This window comes from Polypterus senegalus, chromosome 5, assembly GCF_016835505.1.
Source record: "Polypterus senegalus isolate Bchr_013 chromosome 5, ASM1683550v1, whole genome shotgun sequence".
NCBI classification, from domain to species: domain Eukaryota; kingdom Metazoa; phylum Chordata; class Cladistia; order Polypteriformes; family Polypteridae; genus Polypterus; species Polypterus senegalus.
Window position 1 is genome coordinate 46794222 of NC_053158.1, and position 16317 is coordinate 46810538.

Sequence of the window (16317 nt, forward strand, 5' to 3'; positions counted from 1 at the left end):
GTGATAATATCTCGTACTGCCACCTGGTGGATTCCTCCAGATTTACGTAAAGTACGCGCGCAAGTATAAACAGTACAACGCGTGCGGAGCAGGAGCGTCCGCTGCAGCATGTGTCACGTCGCGTGAAGTATAGTGTATCTCCAGTTGGTCATTAAATCTTACGTAACTCAAACGTTTGCATCAGTTCCCTTTAATAAATGTTAGATTTCTGTTGCTACATTGTATAGTTATATTCACTGCCTTTTAATTAATCTGTTTAAGGGTTTTGACATCAACAGCACTGATTGAAATGGAAAGTGTGTAAGGAAATTAAATAAGAATCAGGAGTTGTTCTGCTCTGTTTAAATTCTACTTCCAAAATGAAGATTTTTTTTCAAAATCCTTATTGTTCTTATCCATGTTTTTATTTTACAGCTGCTTGGCTTTGTATATGCCTGCTATGTGATCAGTGTCTTTACAGAAGAAGAGGACAGCTGCAAGTACTAACATTGATAAGCTTTCGGAGCTTCAACAGGTGAGACAAAATTCCTAAACCTAAATAAAAATTAAATTTCACCATAATATCTACATATTTTTTTTTATTATTATTATTATGATTAATAAAGTATCTATCTATCTATCTATCTATCTATCTATCTATCTATCTATCTATCTATTCATTTCATTCAACTAGAGCAGTTGCTGTTAACCTTTATTCCTCCAAGGTCCCCCCAGTGTACCACAAGAATATGTAAGACCCCCCTACACAGGCTATGATGTTTACTTTCTTGTACTTTTGTTGCAGTTGACAAAGGTGATTGTTTTTTAAATATTTGTGATATTACACTGCCTGTTTTTCTAAAGCATAATATCAAATGAAAATAGGCTCTTTCAAAAATAGCCTTTATGTTTTTATTAAATAAAAGTTAATTTTGCTAGGGCCTGAATTTTCTTAATCATAACATAAGACAAATAGGGATAAATAATAACCGTCATTATCAACATACAGAATTTGTCACTGCAGGTATTACTAATAACAACAAAAGAAGATCACTACTCACTGCTTTTTAAGCATAAAATGATTAAGGATTTCTAAAAATAAGAAATCTAAGGTAAATTTTAAAATGTAAAATTAGTCACTGCAGCCTAGTTTTTCATAACTTAATTACAGGAGGTACTTTGTTACCCTCTGGATTCAGCACTGGCATTTTTCCATCAGCGACAGACAAAAGAGTCGTGAAATCTGGTGGCAGCAGTCTGATAGCCACAAAGCCACCTGTGTAGCTTTAAAAAGTAAGAGGAGAGCGTCAGCAGCGTCTGTGAAGTCGACCTACCATCTCCTTTATGAGATTTTCAAATTTCTGCCAGCGTGCTAAAATACTAAACTTCTTTGCGGCAGTGAGGCATGTCTGTTTTTTTTTAACTTCATCTTCTTGGGTCATTATGAGTAGCCCATTCCCATTGTAATCACGGGTTTGTAGCTGTGATGAGCTGTGCTGCACAGATAAACACAAGGGATCACTAAGCCTCAAATTGGGTTCATCTGATGTCTGTTCAGACATGTTGGGGACACTGGAGATGCATTTTAATGCCAAATATAAGTGTAATCCAGCTGAACTCTACTCAGATTCAATCTATATAAGAAACACACTTTGAGGGGGCAGTATGTAACCGCTTTGAAGAGATCAAAGGGCCCAATCCAGCTGACTGGTCTTACGTTTGACAGACCTGCTGGAACATGATTTTTAGTGATTTAAGTATTTTGGTCTTATTTTATAATTATTTCCAGTTAGTTTGTTGCTTCCCTGGAGGTGTACTGGTGCACCTAGTAGGCTGCTCCCCCTCCTTCGCAAATGAGAACCATTGAACTAGTGGGTTATCCAATGCTAAGGTATTGTTCTTAGTGCACCAGAACCTTTGTAGATGTTTTCATTCCAGATATTCATTACCTTTAGGCTTGTACCTACCAGCATTACTCCAGTGCCGGGCTGCATAAGCACTAATTGTGGTTGCTTGTGTTATAATACAGAACCTTTGACATTAATACAGTATGAACAAAACAGAGGACAAAAGATAAAGTTTTGGGGATTCCACCCCGTATATTGACCCCCTTGCTAACAATGACAGAGTCGTCATAAAGGACTGGTCCATTAACATAGACTGAACTGGTGAGTGGAGGGTGGCTTTTTGTATTTACTTGGCAGGAAGAGGCGGGATAAAAGGGGAAGTGAGGTAGGCAGGAAGGTGTGGTATGGCCCTGGAAGTAGGAGGAGCTTTAACTGGTCTTCCCTTCTGAAGGTCTAGGAAAGAGGGAGAAAAGGCATTAGTGCTGTTCATCAGCCTCCATCTCTGTGATTTATCTTCAGCTAAGCCCTTAGACTGCCTCCCATGTGCACGTGTGTGACAACAGTTAATAGAAATCTGAATAAGGTGCAGAAATGTGTATGCTACTCAGTTTCACTCTGCATACTACCTCAAGAAATGTCAGCAAAAGCAAAAAATGCTTAACATTTTTTCAGTGTGATAGAAACCACAGCTGGTGGAATCCTTCTGTTATATACTAATATGCTAGCATGTGAATGAGGAAAAGAATGCATAAGAGAATTTCCTGACATAAAAACTCACAATTTAATATCCTCATTCTTTTTTTATATACTAAAGTGGAAGTGCACTTTATAACGATTACGTAAAAAAATTGAATTCTACCTTTTGTCTTAATTGCTTGGGCGGCATGGTGGCGCTGCTGCCTCGCAGTTAGGAGACCCGGGTTCGCTTCCCGGGTCCTCCCTGCATGGAGTTTGTACGTTCTCTGCGTGGGTTTCCTCCGGGTACTCCGGTTTCCTCCCACAATCCAAAGACATGCAGGTTAGGTGGATTGGTGATTCTAAATTGTGCTTGGTGTGTGGGTGTGTTTGTGTGTGTCCTGCGGTGGGTTGGCACCCTGCCCAGGACTGGTTCCTGCCTTGTGCCCTGTGTTGGCTGGGATTGGCTCCCGTGACCCTGTTCGGATTCAGCAGGTTAGAAAATGGATGGATGTCTTAATTGCTGTAAGAGGTGACTTAGTGGCTAAGCCATCTGGGCAGATTTCATTTTAACAAATCCCCACAGGTTCACGACGAGTGTGATATGCAAGTTCTCTTGGTCTAAAATCTGATCAAAAATGTTCCAAATTTAATTTCTTAGTAAGATAAAACTTATGAATGGCCATCAAGTGACTAGCACATCATCAGTTACCTGTTCATATGGAATGACCATAAATGAATGTTGACCTAAATAAATGGTATTTCACACATTTCTCTCATTTTAAACAGTGGCTTTTCTTAAGATTCAAGTGACACAGGGGTTGGCACTGCTGCCATACATCTCCATTGTTTGGACTTAGAATGTCAGCCAGCCTGTTGCCTCAGGTGCTCCATTTTTTTTTCTCTCAAATCCTAACAATGGGCAGGTTATGTTAAATGGCTTCCATACATTGGTCCTGTCTGAGAGGAGGTGTGCATGAATCCATTTCTGCCAATTAAAGCTCCAGTCCTTTGACCCCAAATTACAATAAACAAGTTTGAAAAGGATAGATTTTTTTTTTACTGAGATTCAAAGAATTATGCCTGCATCAAATGATTTTCTCTGTCAGGACATCCTTTAGGCTGGTTTTAGAAATCAATGAGTGCAAGCATTTAGAGAAAATATGCCAGTGCTCTGGAAAAAATACAGTCTATTATTAGTAAAAGACACCAACCAGTCAGCAGCAAAAAAGCTTTGGGTGAATCAAAAAAATTGCAAACTTCACTGACACATTTTTTCAAATGAAAATGGTGCAACATGATATTTCAATTTTCTAAGATTAATTTATGTGCCCCTTAACAAATCCAGAGTAATAAATAAATGAGATATCACAGCTTCTTCAACCATCTCTAACTTAGTCACATGGTTTCAAACTAGTTTTCCATCCATCCATTATCCAACCCACTATGTCCTAACTATAGGGTCACAAGGGTCTGCTGGAGCCAATCCCAGCCAACACAGGGCGCAAGGCAGGAAACAAACCCCAGGCAGGGAGCCAGCCCACCGCAGGGCGCACACACACACACTCCAAGCACACACTAGGGACAATTTAGAATCGCCAATGCACCTGACCTGCATGTCTTTGGACTGTCGGAGGAAACCTACGCAGACATGGGGAGAACATGCAAACTCCATGCAGGGAGGACCCGGGAAGTGAACCCAGGTCTCCTAACTGCGAGGCAGCAGTGCTATCCACTGCGCCACCGTGCCACCCAAACTAGTTTTCATTTAACCGGATTACATTTATTTTTGTTTAACCTTACACAGTAACTTCATGTGTCATGCCTTATTCTTGAACATTTTGATATCCTTTTGCGGGACTTTCATTACTCTGAAGAGTAGCGATGAGCAAAACAAGTAAATTATGAATTTCAATTCATATGCAGTTTTGTGAAATTGACACTAGTGATTATGAAACTGGAAGAGTTGTTTGGAAGTTTTCAATGTTTTTTTTTTTGGAGTAAAAAACAAGGAAAGTTGCTCTATAAAGCCTCGTTCTGACTCTTTTCTGCAGCTGCATGCCACGTGTAACCTGTACCACACGAGTAAAGGCAATTCCATGATAACCTCCCATTCACATCACCGTTGCGGAGTGCAGTATGCAGTATTTTTCTTCACGTGAAGACACATGAAAGGCAACATTGTGCATATTATTGTGTTTTCTCCATTTGAAAACTCCGTACTTGGAAAGTTGCATCGCTAACTCAAATACCTACCAACTGCCTTATCCTAGTTGAGGATATGCACACTTTCTTTGATTTTATTCTCACTGTGGAAAAGCTTCTAAACAGAAGCTAAACACCTTTGCTTTTTGTGAATGGCACACAATTTTTTAACTATTTTTTTTTGTGAACTGAAACATTAAGTTTAACTGCAAATTTAACTTTGCACAAATCATTTTGCTCATCACCACTGGAGAGCTTTGAGGGTTCTCGGTTTCAATGGATCAGTTCAGACGTTCAGACGGGGCCTCCCGATTCTAATATGGCATATTACAGTGGTTCTCAAACTGTGGGGCGGGCCCCCCTAGGGGAAGTGAAGTAACAGAAAGGGGGGGGGGGCGAAGATGCAAAAAAAAAGAAAACAAGAATCGAAAATATGAAAAATACATCTATTGAAACCAAAACAAATTAACTTAAACTACATTCTAATAGTGGAAAAATAAATATAGAGTTAGATAAATGTCAATAAAAGTTAAGTAGGTATAATAAAATATGCATCTATGATGTATCATTAATTGAAAAATTACAAATTGGTATTAGTGGGCTCCTTTTAAAAAAATGTTAGTGGGGGGCATGATTAAAACTGTTATGAAAACTCGGGTCGCAAATACTTAAAGGTTGAGAAACGCTGGCTTATTAGAAATTAGAAAACAGTGGCAAAGTGAAGGTTGCAGCCATGAGGCAGAACAGACATCAGTTCCGGGACTCTGGTTTTGCTCTTGAGACCTTCTGATACGTCATGGGCTAACCAACAAAACACCAGTTAAGGAGGAGGCTCATTTGACAAATCCATGAAGCCAGAAGGTCTGCTCTGAAAGGCTCTGCTCTAGTGAGGGTGTTTTGTAAGGATGAAGAAGGGGTGATTGCCTTGCCATCATCTCTCATAAAGAACAGGGCATAAAGTCGTATTAATTTAGCCGATTGCCCTCATCTTCTTAAAGATATCGTAATGTACATTTTTTTCAAACTGCCAAAGTTGCTTCTTGGACTACATTTTATTGTTGGGGTGGAATTGTTTTAATAATTTCCCCAGGTGTGTTGTTTATGTATTCTCATCCTATACAGTATATTACTTAAGTCATGTGATACTCTATTTAATTGTAGAGAAATAGCAAATTACAGTACAGTGACCTCCTTAGTTTACCTAGGAGAACTATTGATAGTTTTATCAGTGCCTGTGTAGCCAATCATATACAATCTTTCTTCCTTATTAGCTTATTTAAACAAAAGCTCTCAATCCACTGACTAATTAAGTCTATTGAGGTACTAATTTTCTTTTTAACTCTGTTCTTCACAATTTCTCATGTTTCCATCAAGTGCTTTCCTTTGCCTGACCGTTCTCGTTTTCTTAATAGTTCTGCTAAGGATTTCCATTTTGCTGTAAAATCATACTTTTCACAATAATCGTTATTTTTTTAGATTCTTAACATAGGAATTTTTTCTTATATATACTGTATTTACTACCTGTATAATAAGGACGCGGGACTCGAAGTCGTAACCTTAGAAAAACGTTTATTCAACAAGAAGCAGGAAGTTCCCAGCTCTCCAATAACCTGGGCATACCGCAAAGCATCATGGGAATAGTAGTCCTATTACTACACCTCCTCCTTTTAGCTTTAGTCATCTTTTCTTTTTTTTTTTTCACAACAACACATAATGAAAACTTTCTTTTTTCTTTATTTCACACAGCACAACATATGTAACCACTTAGATTTAGAACACTTGTGTGATGTTATTTTCTCTGATAGTTCACAAATCCATTCTGTCAGGCGCTTTCACCATTCAACCAGACCTAGTAATAGTTCCTGTGGTTCGAAGATGGCTTCTATTTCGCCTGAAAGTACCCCTATATGTTTCTACCACATATGATCTGGGAGTACTGGCAGACCTGACAACTGCACCACTAGTTCCTTCTGTAGTGATCCAAACCTTCTGTCCAGGTGTGAGTTGTGACAGAGGTCTGGACCTGTGTCTCCTGTTGTAATATTTTGCCTGCTGACACCGTCCCTCTTCATCCTTCTTTCGAAAATCAAGCAGGTCCGGCCACTGAGGATCCATTTTAGCTGTTGGTTGGGGTAGGGACGTATGCAGGTTTCTCCCCATTAGCAGTTGGGCTGGCGAGAACCCATGTTCCAGTGGAGTTGCTCTGTATGCCAGTAGTGCTCTGCTATGATCAGGATCCTTCTTCCACAAGTCCTTTATAGTCCGCACACACGTTTGGCCTCCCCGTTGGCTTGGGGATAACGTGGGCTGCTGGTGACATGTGTGAACTGATATTCCTCTGCAAACATTTTGAATAGCTCTGAAGAAAACTGTGGCCCGTTATCAGAAACAACAGTCTCTGCGGTTCCATGTCTTGCAAAGATCTCCTTGATAGCTTTAACGGTGACTTCAGCCGAAGTGCACTTAAGCTCAACTGCCTCAATATATCTTGAGAAAAAGTCTATTAAGAGAAGGTATTGTCTCTTGGACCATTTAAAAAGATCCATACCGACCTTTTGCCATGGGCAGTCTGGGACCTGAGTTGGTATCAGTGGTACGTGAGACTGTACCCTGTGTTTTTGACATATCTCGAAACTATCCACCATGCGACCAATCTCTGTGGAGATGCCTGGCCACCACACCGACTCTCGAGCTCTGGCTCTGCACTTGGAAATCCCCTGATGGCCTTCATGCAGATGCTCTAGAATGTTTGCTCTGAGGATATGTGGTATTACCAATCTCTGTCCTTTCATCAGAAGATCGTTTGCAAGATGAAAGTCCATTCTATGCTGCCAAAAGGGCTTAATGTCTGGGTCTAGCTGGCATTTCTCTGGCCATCCAGTGGAACAGTGCTCATTCACTTTTCTACACACATAATCTTCTTTTTGTGCCTTCTTTACAGTCTCCAGCTTCCTGTCTGAGGCTGGGAGACCGATCACCAGACTGTCTACAAAAACTTCCACCTCTTTTTCAAACTACAGCTCACCTGCAGAGGGCGGACCAGGTAGCGGTGCTGTAGACAGGGCATCAGCTGTGACGAGGTACTTTCCTGGCACATGAATGATGTTAAAGGTAAAGCGTAGCAGTCTTAAACGAAACCTCAAGACCCTCGGAGGAAGATTGTCCAAGCCCCTAGTGCTGAGCAGAGGGACCAGAAGTTTATGGTCTGTCATTAAAGTGAAATGTAGACCCATTAAGTATGATGACAGTCTTTCACATGCCCATGTGACAGCTAACGCTTCCTTTTCAATTTGGGCGTAGCGCCTCTCTGTGTCTGTTAGTCCTCTTGAAATGTATGTAATGGGTCGCCATGAACCATCTTGCTGCTTTTGTGTAAGAACAGCTCCAATCCCATATGACGATGCGTCTGCTGCCACTCTTGTGTCTGCCATGTTAGAGTACTGAGCAAGTACTTCTGGAGAGCTTAGTATCCCTTTCAGTCCTTGAAAAGCTGTTTTTTGGGGCTCTGCCCAACTCCATTCATTTCTCTTCTTTTGCAGATCCTTTAATTACATTGTTATTGTGGCGAGCTGTAGCACAAACTTTGCAAGGTAGTTGGCCAAGCCCATGAGACGTCGCACATCTGCCACACATGTGGGTTGCGGCAGCTGTTGTATCGCCTTGACTTTGTTTGGGTCGGGTTCAATGCCGTTTGCAGAAACCTTGTGACCCACAAACATGATTTCAGTCTTGGCAAACTCACATTTTTCATTTAAAGTGAGTCCTTCTTTTTGAAACTTTTGGAGCACACAGTGAAATCTTTGGTCATGTTCTTGTTTGTCCCTGCCATAGACAAGCACATCATCGGCATGGCAAATGACTCCCTCAAAGCCCTCGAGCATTTGAGACATCCTCCTCTGAAAATGCTCTGGCGCAGATGATATTCCAAATGGGAGGCGGTTGAAATGATATCTCCCAAAAGGAGTGATGAAAGTTGTGAGGGGCCTTGACTATGGAGTAAGAGGGATTTGCCAAAATCCAGATCGAGTGTCCAGTTTTGTAAACACTCTAGCATCTTTCAACATCACTAGTGTTTGGTCTACTGCTGGAAGAATATGACGTTTTCTTTTTACTACTGCGTTTAAAGGTGTGAGATCTACACATATCCTAGGTGGCTTCCCACCTAGTTTGGGGATGACTACCATGCCTGAACACCATGCTGTTGGCTCAGTAACCTTAGAAATAACTCCCATTCCTTCCATTCTGTGTAGCTCTGCACGCACTGCATCACTGAGGGGGAGGGGGACCCTTCTGGGGGCAGACAGAGCCACCGGTGTAGCTCCCTGTTCTAGCTGAATGTGGTAAGACTCTTGTAGCTTGCCTAAACCCTGAAAAAAATCTGGATAAGCAGCTCTGAAATCTACATCAGACTTCATAACTGTGTGTACTCTGTACACCAAACCCAAAGCTTCACATGCTGGTCTAAACTCAACATTTTCCCCATTAATTAGGACTTTTTCTACCCATGGTTTGGATCTCTCAGTCCCTACTTCTCCCAAAAACACAAAATCTTCGCTGTTATCTTGACATTCTACAACCTCACGTAAGCTTGCAGCTTCACTATTGCGACAAACTACGGCAAAATGTCCCTTTTTATGACACTTACGACATTCAACGTCTCTAGCGGGACAGTCTTTCCATGAGTGTGTATTTTTACATCCACAGCGGCCACACTCTTTAACACTCAGCTTGTCTGGTCCTTGCCTTTTCTTTGTCTGTTGCCACATTTTTGGCTTTGCTTTCTTCATGTTTGTCCGTATGGCGTCCATGTTGGAAGTTTTTTCCTCTTGTACACTGCTGAGCAATATTGTTTGTTGTTTCCTCACAGTTTCGCTCTGTCTGACCTTAAGTATGGCTTTAGAAAGTGTTAAATCTGAGTCCAGTTGTAGCTGTTCTGACAACTTTTTGTCTTTAATGCCAACCACAATTCTATCTCTTATAAGTTCCTCCTTAAGCACTCCAAAACCACAGTTCTCTGACAACTTATGTACAGCTATGATGAAGGACTCTGCACTCTCCCCTTCTTGTTGCCGTCTTGAGTTAAACTGTGGTCTTTCAAAAATAACATTGTGTTTTCCCACATAATGCTGTTCAAATGCTGATTTAACGGAGTCATATTTCTTTTTATCTGCATCAGACAGAGGTAAAACCGCCAAAACATCATCTGCTGCATCTCCCATGGCATATAAGAGCGAATTCACCTGATATTCCTCCGTTTTTTCATTGAGAGCTGTTGCAATTCTGAACCTTTCGAATCGTCAAATCCACTTCGGCTAGTCTGTGCGACAGGAAAAGTCGAATGGCTCTGGGGGAGTTATTTGCACAGTTGTCGCCATCCTGGTTGGTAAATTCCTGTTCTTCTCGCTTTCAGGATCCAAACTTTGAGATGCGTCCTCCTGCTGCACGTCTCGCTCCGTCTGCATGTGCCTCGCAGCGACTCTCACTCACACCAGCTGACTCTTCCTGACACAGCCGTGCACACTGTCTCTCATCTGTTCTGCGACGGTAATAACAATATCTTCTGAACTTTTAAAACAGACTGGAGACTTACAGTTCGTAGCTTTTGACACCATGTATAATGAGGACGCGGGACTCGGAGTCAGTCGTAACCTTAGAAAAACGTTTATTCAACAAGAAGCAGGAAGTTCCCAACTCTCTAACAACCTCAGCATACCGCAGAGCATCATGGGAATAGTAGTCCTATTACTACACTACCTACATAACCTGCCAAAGACAAGTAATAGAACACATTTTAAAATATTTAATATTTGATATCTCTTGCCTTACATGCTTCCTCAGCAATCATCTTACACCTTTCTTCAGTATCCTCATGTATGCTATATTGGCTGATACGTTCCCATGAAGCTGGCTAAATGGACTCTTTTATTTGGATGCATGTTGCTTGCCTCCTGTCCACTTTTTGACTATCACCTATGGTAGGTAGGCCCCCAGTTCCTTCTGTGAAAACATTATTAGTATTCTTGCAAATACTCTTCATGTTTGAAGGTGACTCTCCTATGCATTTTCTTGCCCAGCACTTTCTGTCTCAATCACATTTGATTGAGCAATCACAGCGAAACTGACTAATCAGACCAAAGCCAAACAGACAAATCAGATTGCTGGACTGGACACACACAAAGACAGACAAAGCAGTTTACTATATGGACAGACTAACTGTGTCATCTGGTCTCGTCCAAGAAATGTTTTAATCCAGTGGGCCTCAGTTATAGTGCCATCGCTTATTTGGATTTATCAGTAGTACTGTGCAACTAACTAAGTACTTTTCTGTATACAATATTTGTATTTTTTTTATCAGGGACTAATATTAGTATACTTGAGCTGCTTACTGTTGAACATGCCTCATACAGTCTTTGGTGGTGTCAGCGCTGTTGCGAAACGGGGTATGCGCTATGTTGTAATGTCCCACTTACTAGAGCATTGCTAATGACAATGTGTATTGGTTAATTTATTTTTTCTAAAATATTATCAAATTTCAATCAAATTTTTCAAGACATTTTTGAGATTTTGGGGTATTTCATTTTTCTATTGTAGGAGTTTTTTAACCCCAAAATATCGAAATGTCCTTTCTTAGCAGATACCTACTGTTATGTACCATCCTGCCAAATTTCAGCTTTTGAGCTAAATGGGAAATGCTTTTGTTGTCAGTCCGTCCATCCATCCACTTTGCATTATATGTGTAGATTGCATCTGAACTATCCTCATGGCAGACATCTTATAAAAGTGTGACCTTTGCATTTGTTGTTTGCTTGAATTTTGAGAGGAAGGTTACAACACATTGAGCAAATGATAATAAAAATGCATGGATGTGGGTAGGTTTAGGGAACTCTGAATTTTGGTCGACCATCTAATTGAAAGCCTCATTAGATAAGCATTACTGGTTGAGACTACCATAAATCCAAGCATAAGCTTACTTAGTACTTGATATTTTAGCAAACAGAATCTCTGACACTTAATCAAAATCACTTAAACAATTTGATCTAGAAATAGTAGAATACAGGAACAGATTCATTTGTTTCTGGTTTTATTCTAATTAAATTTGCAAAAAGTCTAAAATCCTGTTTTCAATTTGTCTTTTTAGAGTCTTGTGTGTCGCTTGACGAGGGAAAAAAATAATTTGAATGTTTTTAGTGAAGGGTCCTGAATACTTCCTGTATGTGGTCTACTCTCTTGTTCTGTTTAGGGGCAGTGTGCCAAGCGACTTGTGGCCATACTTCAATGGGCAGATCACTTCTTTATATATCTCACAGCAAGTACTGTTTTTAGTGACAGTAAGATTGTGTGCTTTATTTCTAACACTTTTCAGAATGACACTATCTATTTTATTGCCATGACTATTCTTTATATTTAAATTCAGATGCTTTTGAAACCTATTTGTAAAATTGATTTAAAAAACAAAACAATGTATCCTTTATATTCCTTAGATGAGAAATTTTAATTTTAAATGAAAATTAAAAGAAATGGGTTGGTTTGTGTATATCTTTCTGCCAAGGTATAATAGAGCATTTTGGCATCGCTAGACCCGTGTACCATTTGCTTTCCAGCTCCGCTTTTGGTTACTCAAGAGCTGGGAATGCGTGTTTTGTTATGACATACAGACCTTGAGTTTTTTAATAACAGTCACTTATTATACTTTGTAAAAGAAGAAAATGTTATACCTTTAAAATAATATTTTGTGATCTAGTAAGGCACAGCTTGTACTCCAAATAAAGTAGTGTTAAAGGTTGCCTTCATGCCCTTGCTTATTTATTTGAGTCTTTACTTTATGGCGATTCAGTAATTTTGAATCTCACCTTGCTAAGCTGAAAGGGTCTCACCTGGCGTCTCCCAGACCATTTTTTTCATTTCTTGGCACTTTCTAATAGGATGGATTTCTCAACATGATTCAGTCATTTTAAATTCACCTTAAACACAAATTAATCTAGTGCACTATGGTACCGTACAAACTGTGCTGCTTTTTCTATACCTTGCATGAGTTCTCAAAAAAGGGCAAAAAAGGGAAGAAAATGAACTGCTTTGAAGAAGAACACAAATACTTTCCTAAACATCCCTCATCACAGAGAGACTTGTGTTAACTGAAATCCCCAACCTCCATTGATGTATTAAGATGTGAAGCCGCTTTTTCAGAATTTGCCTTGCAAATAGGAGCAGTTGGTCACATAAGGTGGAAAATAAAATCCATTCCTTCAACCAATGTTAAAGTTATGGAGGTGGTAGCATCCAGCACACATCAAGAAGTAACCCTGCGAAAGGTGCAAGCCCACCAATGTGCCACTGTGGTGTGTGTCTCTTCAAAAAGCTTTTCACTCACATACATAACCCGCCTATGAAATATTATTATTTCATGTGCAATATCAGTATATACAATGACACATTGTTTGAGTTTCCTTTTTTTAAACATTACATCATTTTGCCTTGACGATTATGCCTTATTGGTCTGTAAGGCAAAGTTTTTGTTGCACTCTAGCAGGAGTAGCATTGAGAAAGCTCTTTGTTGCCAGAGATTTCTAGCATAAAAGGGCAGAGCTCCTAGTCCAACACTGATTGTTTAATTGCTCCAAAACAATAATATCTTAACTGGGAAGCCTGCAGGTAGCAGATTTTTGAGTGGGCCTCCTTGGACTGGCTGGGTGGGTTGTGACCCTGCCTTTATGGTACTTTTAGGAGGCCTCACACACATTTTGCTATGTTTGGGACTTCATATCATAGCACATGTAATGTGTAATTTGTAAATTTTGTTGTATCTTTGTATATCGAGCCCAAGGAGTTGGGGCTTTCTAATGATGCAGCTGATCGTGGTCCTTTTTAAAGGCCAGAGATTCTTTAAGCCTCTGTTGAGGCATTTGTATTCTGTTATCACTGTTCATTTCCCCTTTGTGTTCCCTCTGCTCATATTATGATTTGGATTCATATTTATTTTTCTCTAAGATTTCCTTTGCCTTTACCTTAAATTTTCTACACAGTAATGAATTTTTGACTATTGAAGAATCCTTTTCCACAATTCATTTTCAGTTTTGGTTTTAATTTCATGGACTTAAAATGATTTGTGGTTTCCCACAATGCTATCTTGTTTTACAAGGGCACCACTATTTTGGGAGATATTTGGTTGATGTTTGCCATAGCGTTGATATGCAGGGACAACCAGAAGTTTATGGCACTGACTTTATTAAGCTCAGTGTTGTGCACTTCTTGGTTGCCCAATATTGTGGATATTCTACACCTGTGCTCACACAAAAATTGTTATTAATTGTTTTGGCTTTTTCTTCTTTTTGATTCTGTTTTCTGGTGATGAACTAGGACAGTGTTTTGATTTTGACATTTCAGTTTAACAGAGCTTTTGGTTCCAAACTAATACTGTTTCCTGACTCAGTTAGTTGTTCTTTGCTACCTGCCATTTTGTCTTCCATAACTCAGTGTCTTTGTTTCTAGTTTGTTGTGTTTTTGGAATACAGAATGGTTATCCTTTTTGTTTTTTTAGATTTATTGTTTTTTGCTTTGGTTTTTGTATTATGTTCAGTTTGATATATGTCATGAATTGACTCTTCTTTTTAATCTTTCTAAATGATCCCTGTGGCTCAAAGTTTTTTAGACTCAGTCACATTTACTTTTTGGTTAAGAGCATTTTTACTTATGTTAGTACATTTTGGCCTCATATTTGTTTTTTTATGGTAAGATATCGGTTTATTGGTATTTTACTAGGCAAGGTCAACCAGAACTATGAAGCATGTTACATCACCAAGTCAATGGTATAAAGGTTAGTATCATACACATCCTGGGTTGTCCAAGTTTGTGGATTCAATCTAATTATAGTCATCCAACCTGCTATATCCTAACTACAGGGTCACGGGGGTCTGTTGAAGCCAATGCCAGCCAACACAGGGCACAAGGCTTGAAACAAACCCCAGGCAGGGTGCCAGCCCACCACAGGGCACACACACACACACACACACACACACACTCCCACACACCAAGCACAATTTAGAATTACCAGTGCATCTAACCTGCATGTCTTTGGACTGTGGAAGGAAACAGGGTCACCTGGAGGAAACATGCAAACTCCACGTAGGGAGGACCCGGGAAGCGAACCTGGGTCTCCTAACTGCGAGGCAGCATCGCTCCCACTGTGCCACCGTGCCGCCCAATCTAATTATCCTAATGCATTTATTTGTTTAAAGGCTCTCGTGTGCGAAATTTCTTTTCTGTGTTCTAGCTACAAGTTTTGGCTTTTGATCATCCCATTTCTTGATGACAGTTTTTTGTGTTTGGTTTGTTTAATTTTTGTAGCACCTCCTTGAATTATTGGGCCATTTAGTTTTTCTTGTAGGTGTAGATGGTTGCTATGATGATGAGTCTGAGAATTCTATGTGTAATGTCACTGATGCAATTATATAAATTAGGTAAATTTCATTTTGCATTGTATCTGAGATTGGATAAACCTTGTTAAAATACTTAATGCTTTTCTGCCTTGAGACTTCTTACTCTGAATTCTTGACTATGATTCCTGTGTACCTCTTGTTTTACTAAAAGATCAGTTTGTTTGTTGGTTTTCGATTCCTTCTGCATCTCTAGTTTATAGCTTTTTCTTGATCCTTTATAAAAAATCCCCCTAACTGCCACTTATACAGTACATAAATATTGCTCACATCCTGGGCCTTATTTATTAGATTTGTTCAACTCCTAGTTACAACTTTGGCCAATTCTTTCTCCTAATTCCAGTTTTTTAAATGGAATGCCATTCCATGCAGTTCAGTACAATATATTTTTTGACGTTTTTTTTTCTCTTGTTTCTTTGGGATATTTGCTTTAATTAAAAAAAGTAAAGTTTATACCTGCTACTTTTGTTTGTGTGTATTTACATTTCACAGAGTGTACAGTCCCCTGAGACTTTTAGTTGATAAGATTGTGACAAACACATTGGTTTCTCTAGTCATAACAAGACTAAAAGAGAAAGATGGTAAATCTGTGTGTTTTGGTCAGAAATAGAAGAGTGATTCCTGGGGTATTAGATCTTCAATGGCTACCGCTGAGAGAGAAACATATGGTGTGCTAATATATAAACTAGAGAATTTCCCATTTAGTTAGATCAGATCAATTGTTCGTATTTCTAAAAAGGCTGCCAATACGTTACAAGATTAGAAGACTCAATTATTTTTTTTTATAAAAAGGCTGTTCGTATGCTGTAGGGCAGGGGTACCCAATGCGTCGATCGCGATCGACCGGTAGATCGCAAAGGTAGTGCAGGTAGATCGCGTTGCATTCAAAAAAATTTTTTTTAAACGTTAGTCTATCATATATCCTCCCTATGGCATTTGCCACTTGATTGACATACAGGACGGCCAGTCTGAGATCTCTTTTCTTCTAACACACTGGTCATCCCGCATGCACAATCAAACGCCCGAGCTACTGCAATACTCTGGCTATCTAAGTGATCTAGTTAGCCTTCCAATTTATATCGACTAAAGAAGGGATTTAAAAATAAATTGTTTGGGGAGGGTATGGGCTGGATGTGGAATTTGAAGAGGATTTTTTTCTCACAATGTCACAATCAAAGTGC

The 16317-nt window shown here is 39.6% G+C and overlaps 1 protein-coding gene across 1 annotated transcript in view; it reads left to right on the forward strand.

Annotated features, from left to right (window-relative positions):
• The window catches only part of LOC120530251 (sodium/potassium-transporting ATPase subunit beta-1-interacting protein 3), a 609068-nt gene that overhangs the window by 542743 nt on the left and 50008 nt on the right, over positions 1-16317 (forward strand). The window contains exon 5 of the mRNA XM_039754574.1: positions 415-514. Coding sequence (XP_039610508.1) covers positions 415-486 — 72 coding nt within the window. The 3' untranslated portion in view covers positions 487-514. The remainder of the gene's footprint in view (positions 1-414; positions 515-16317) is intronic.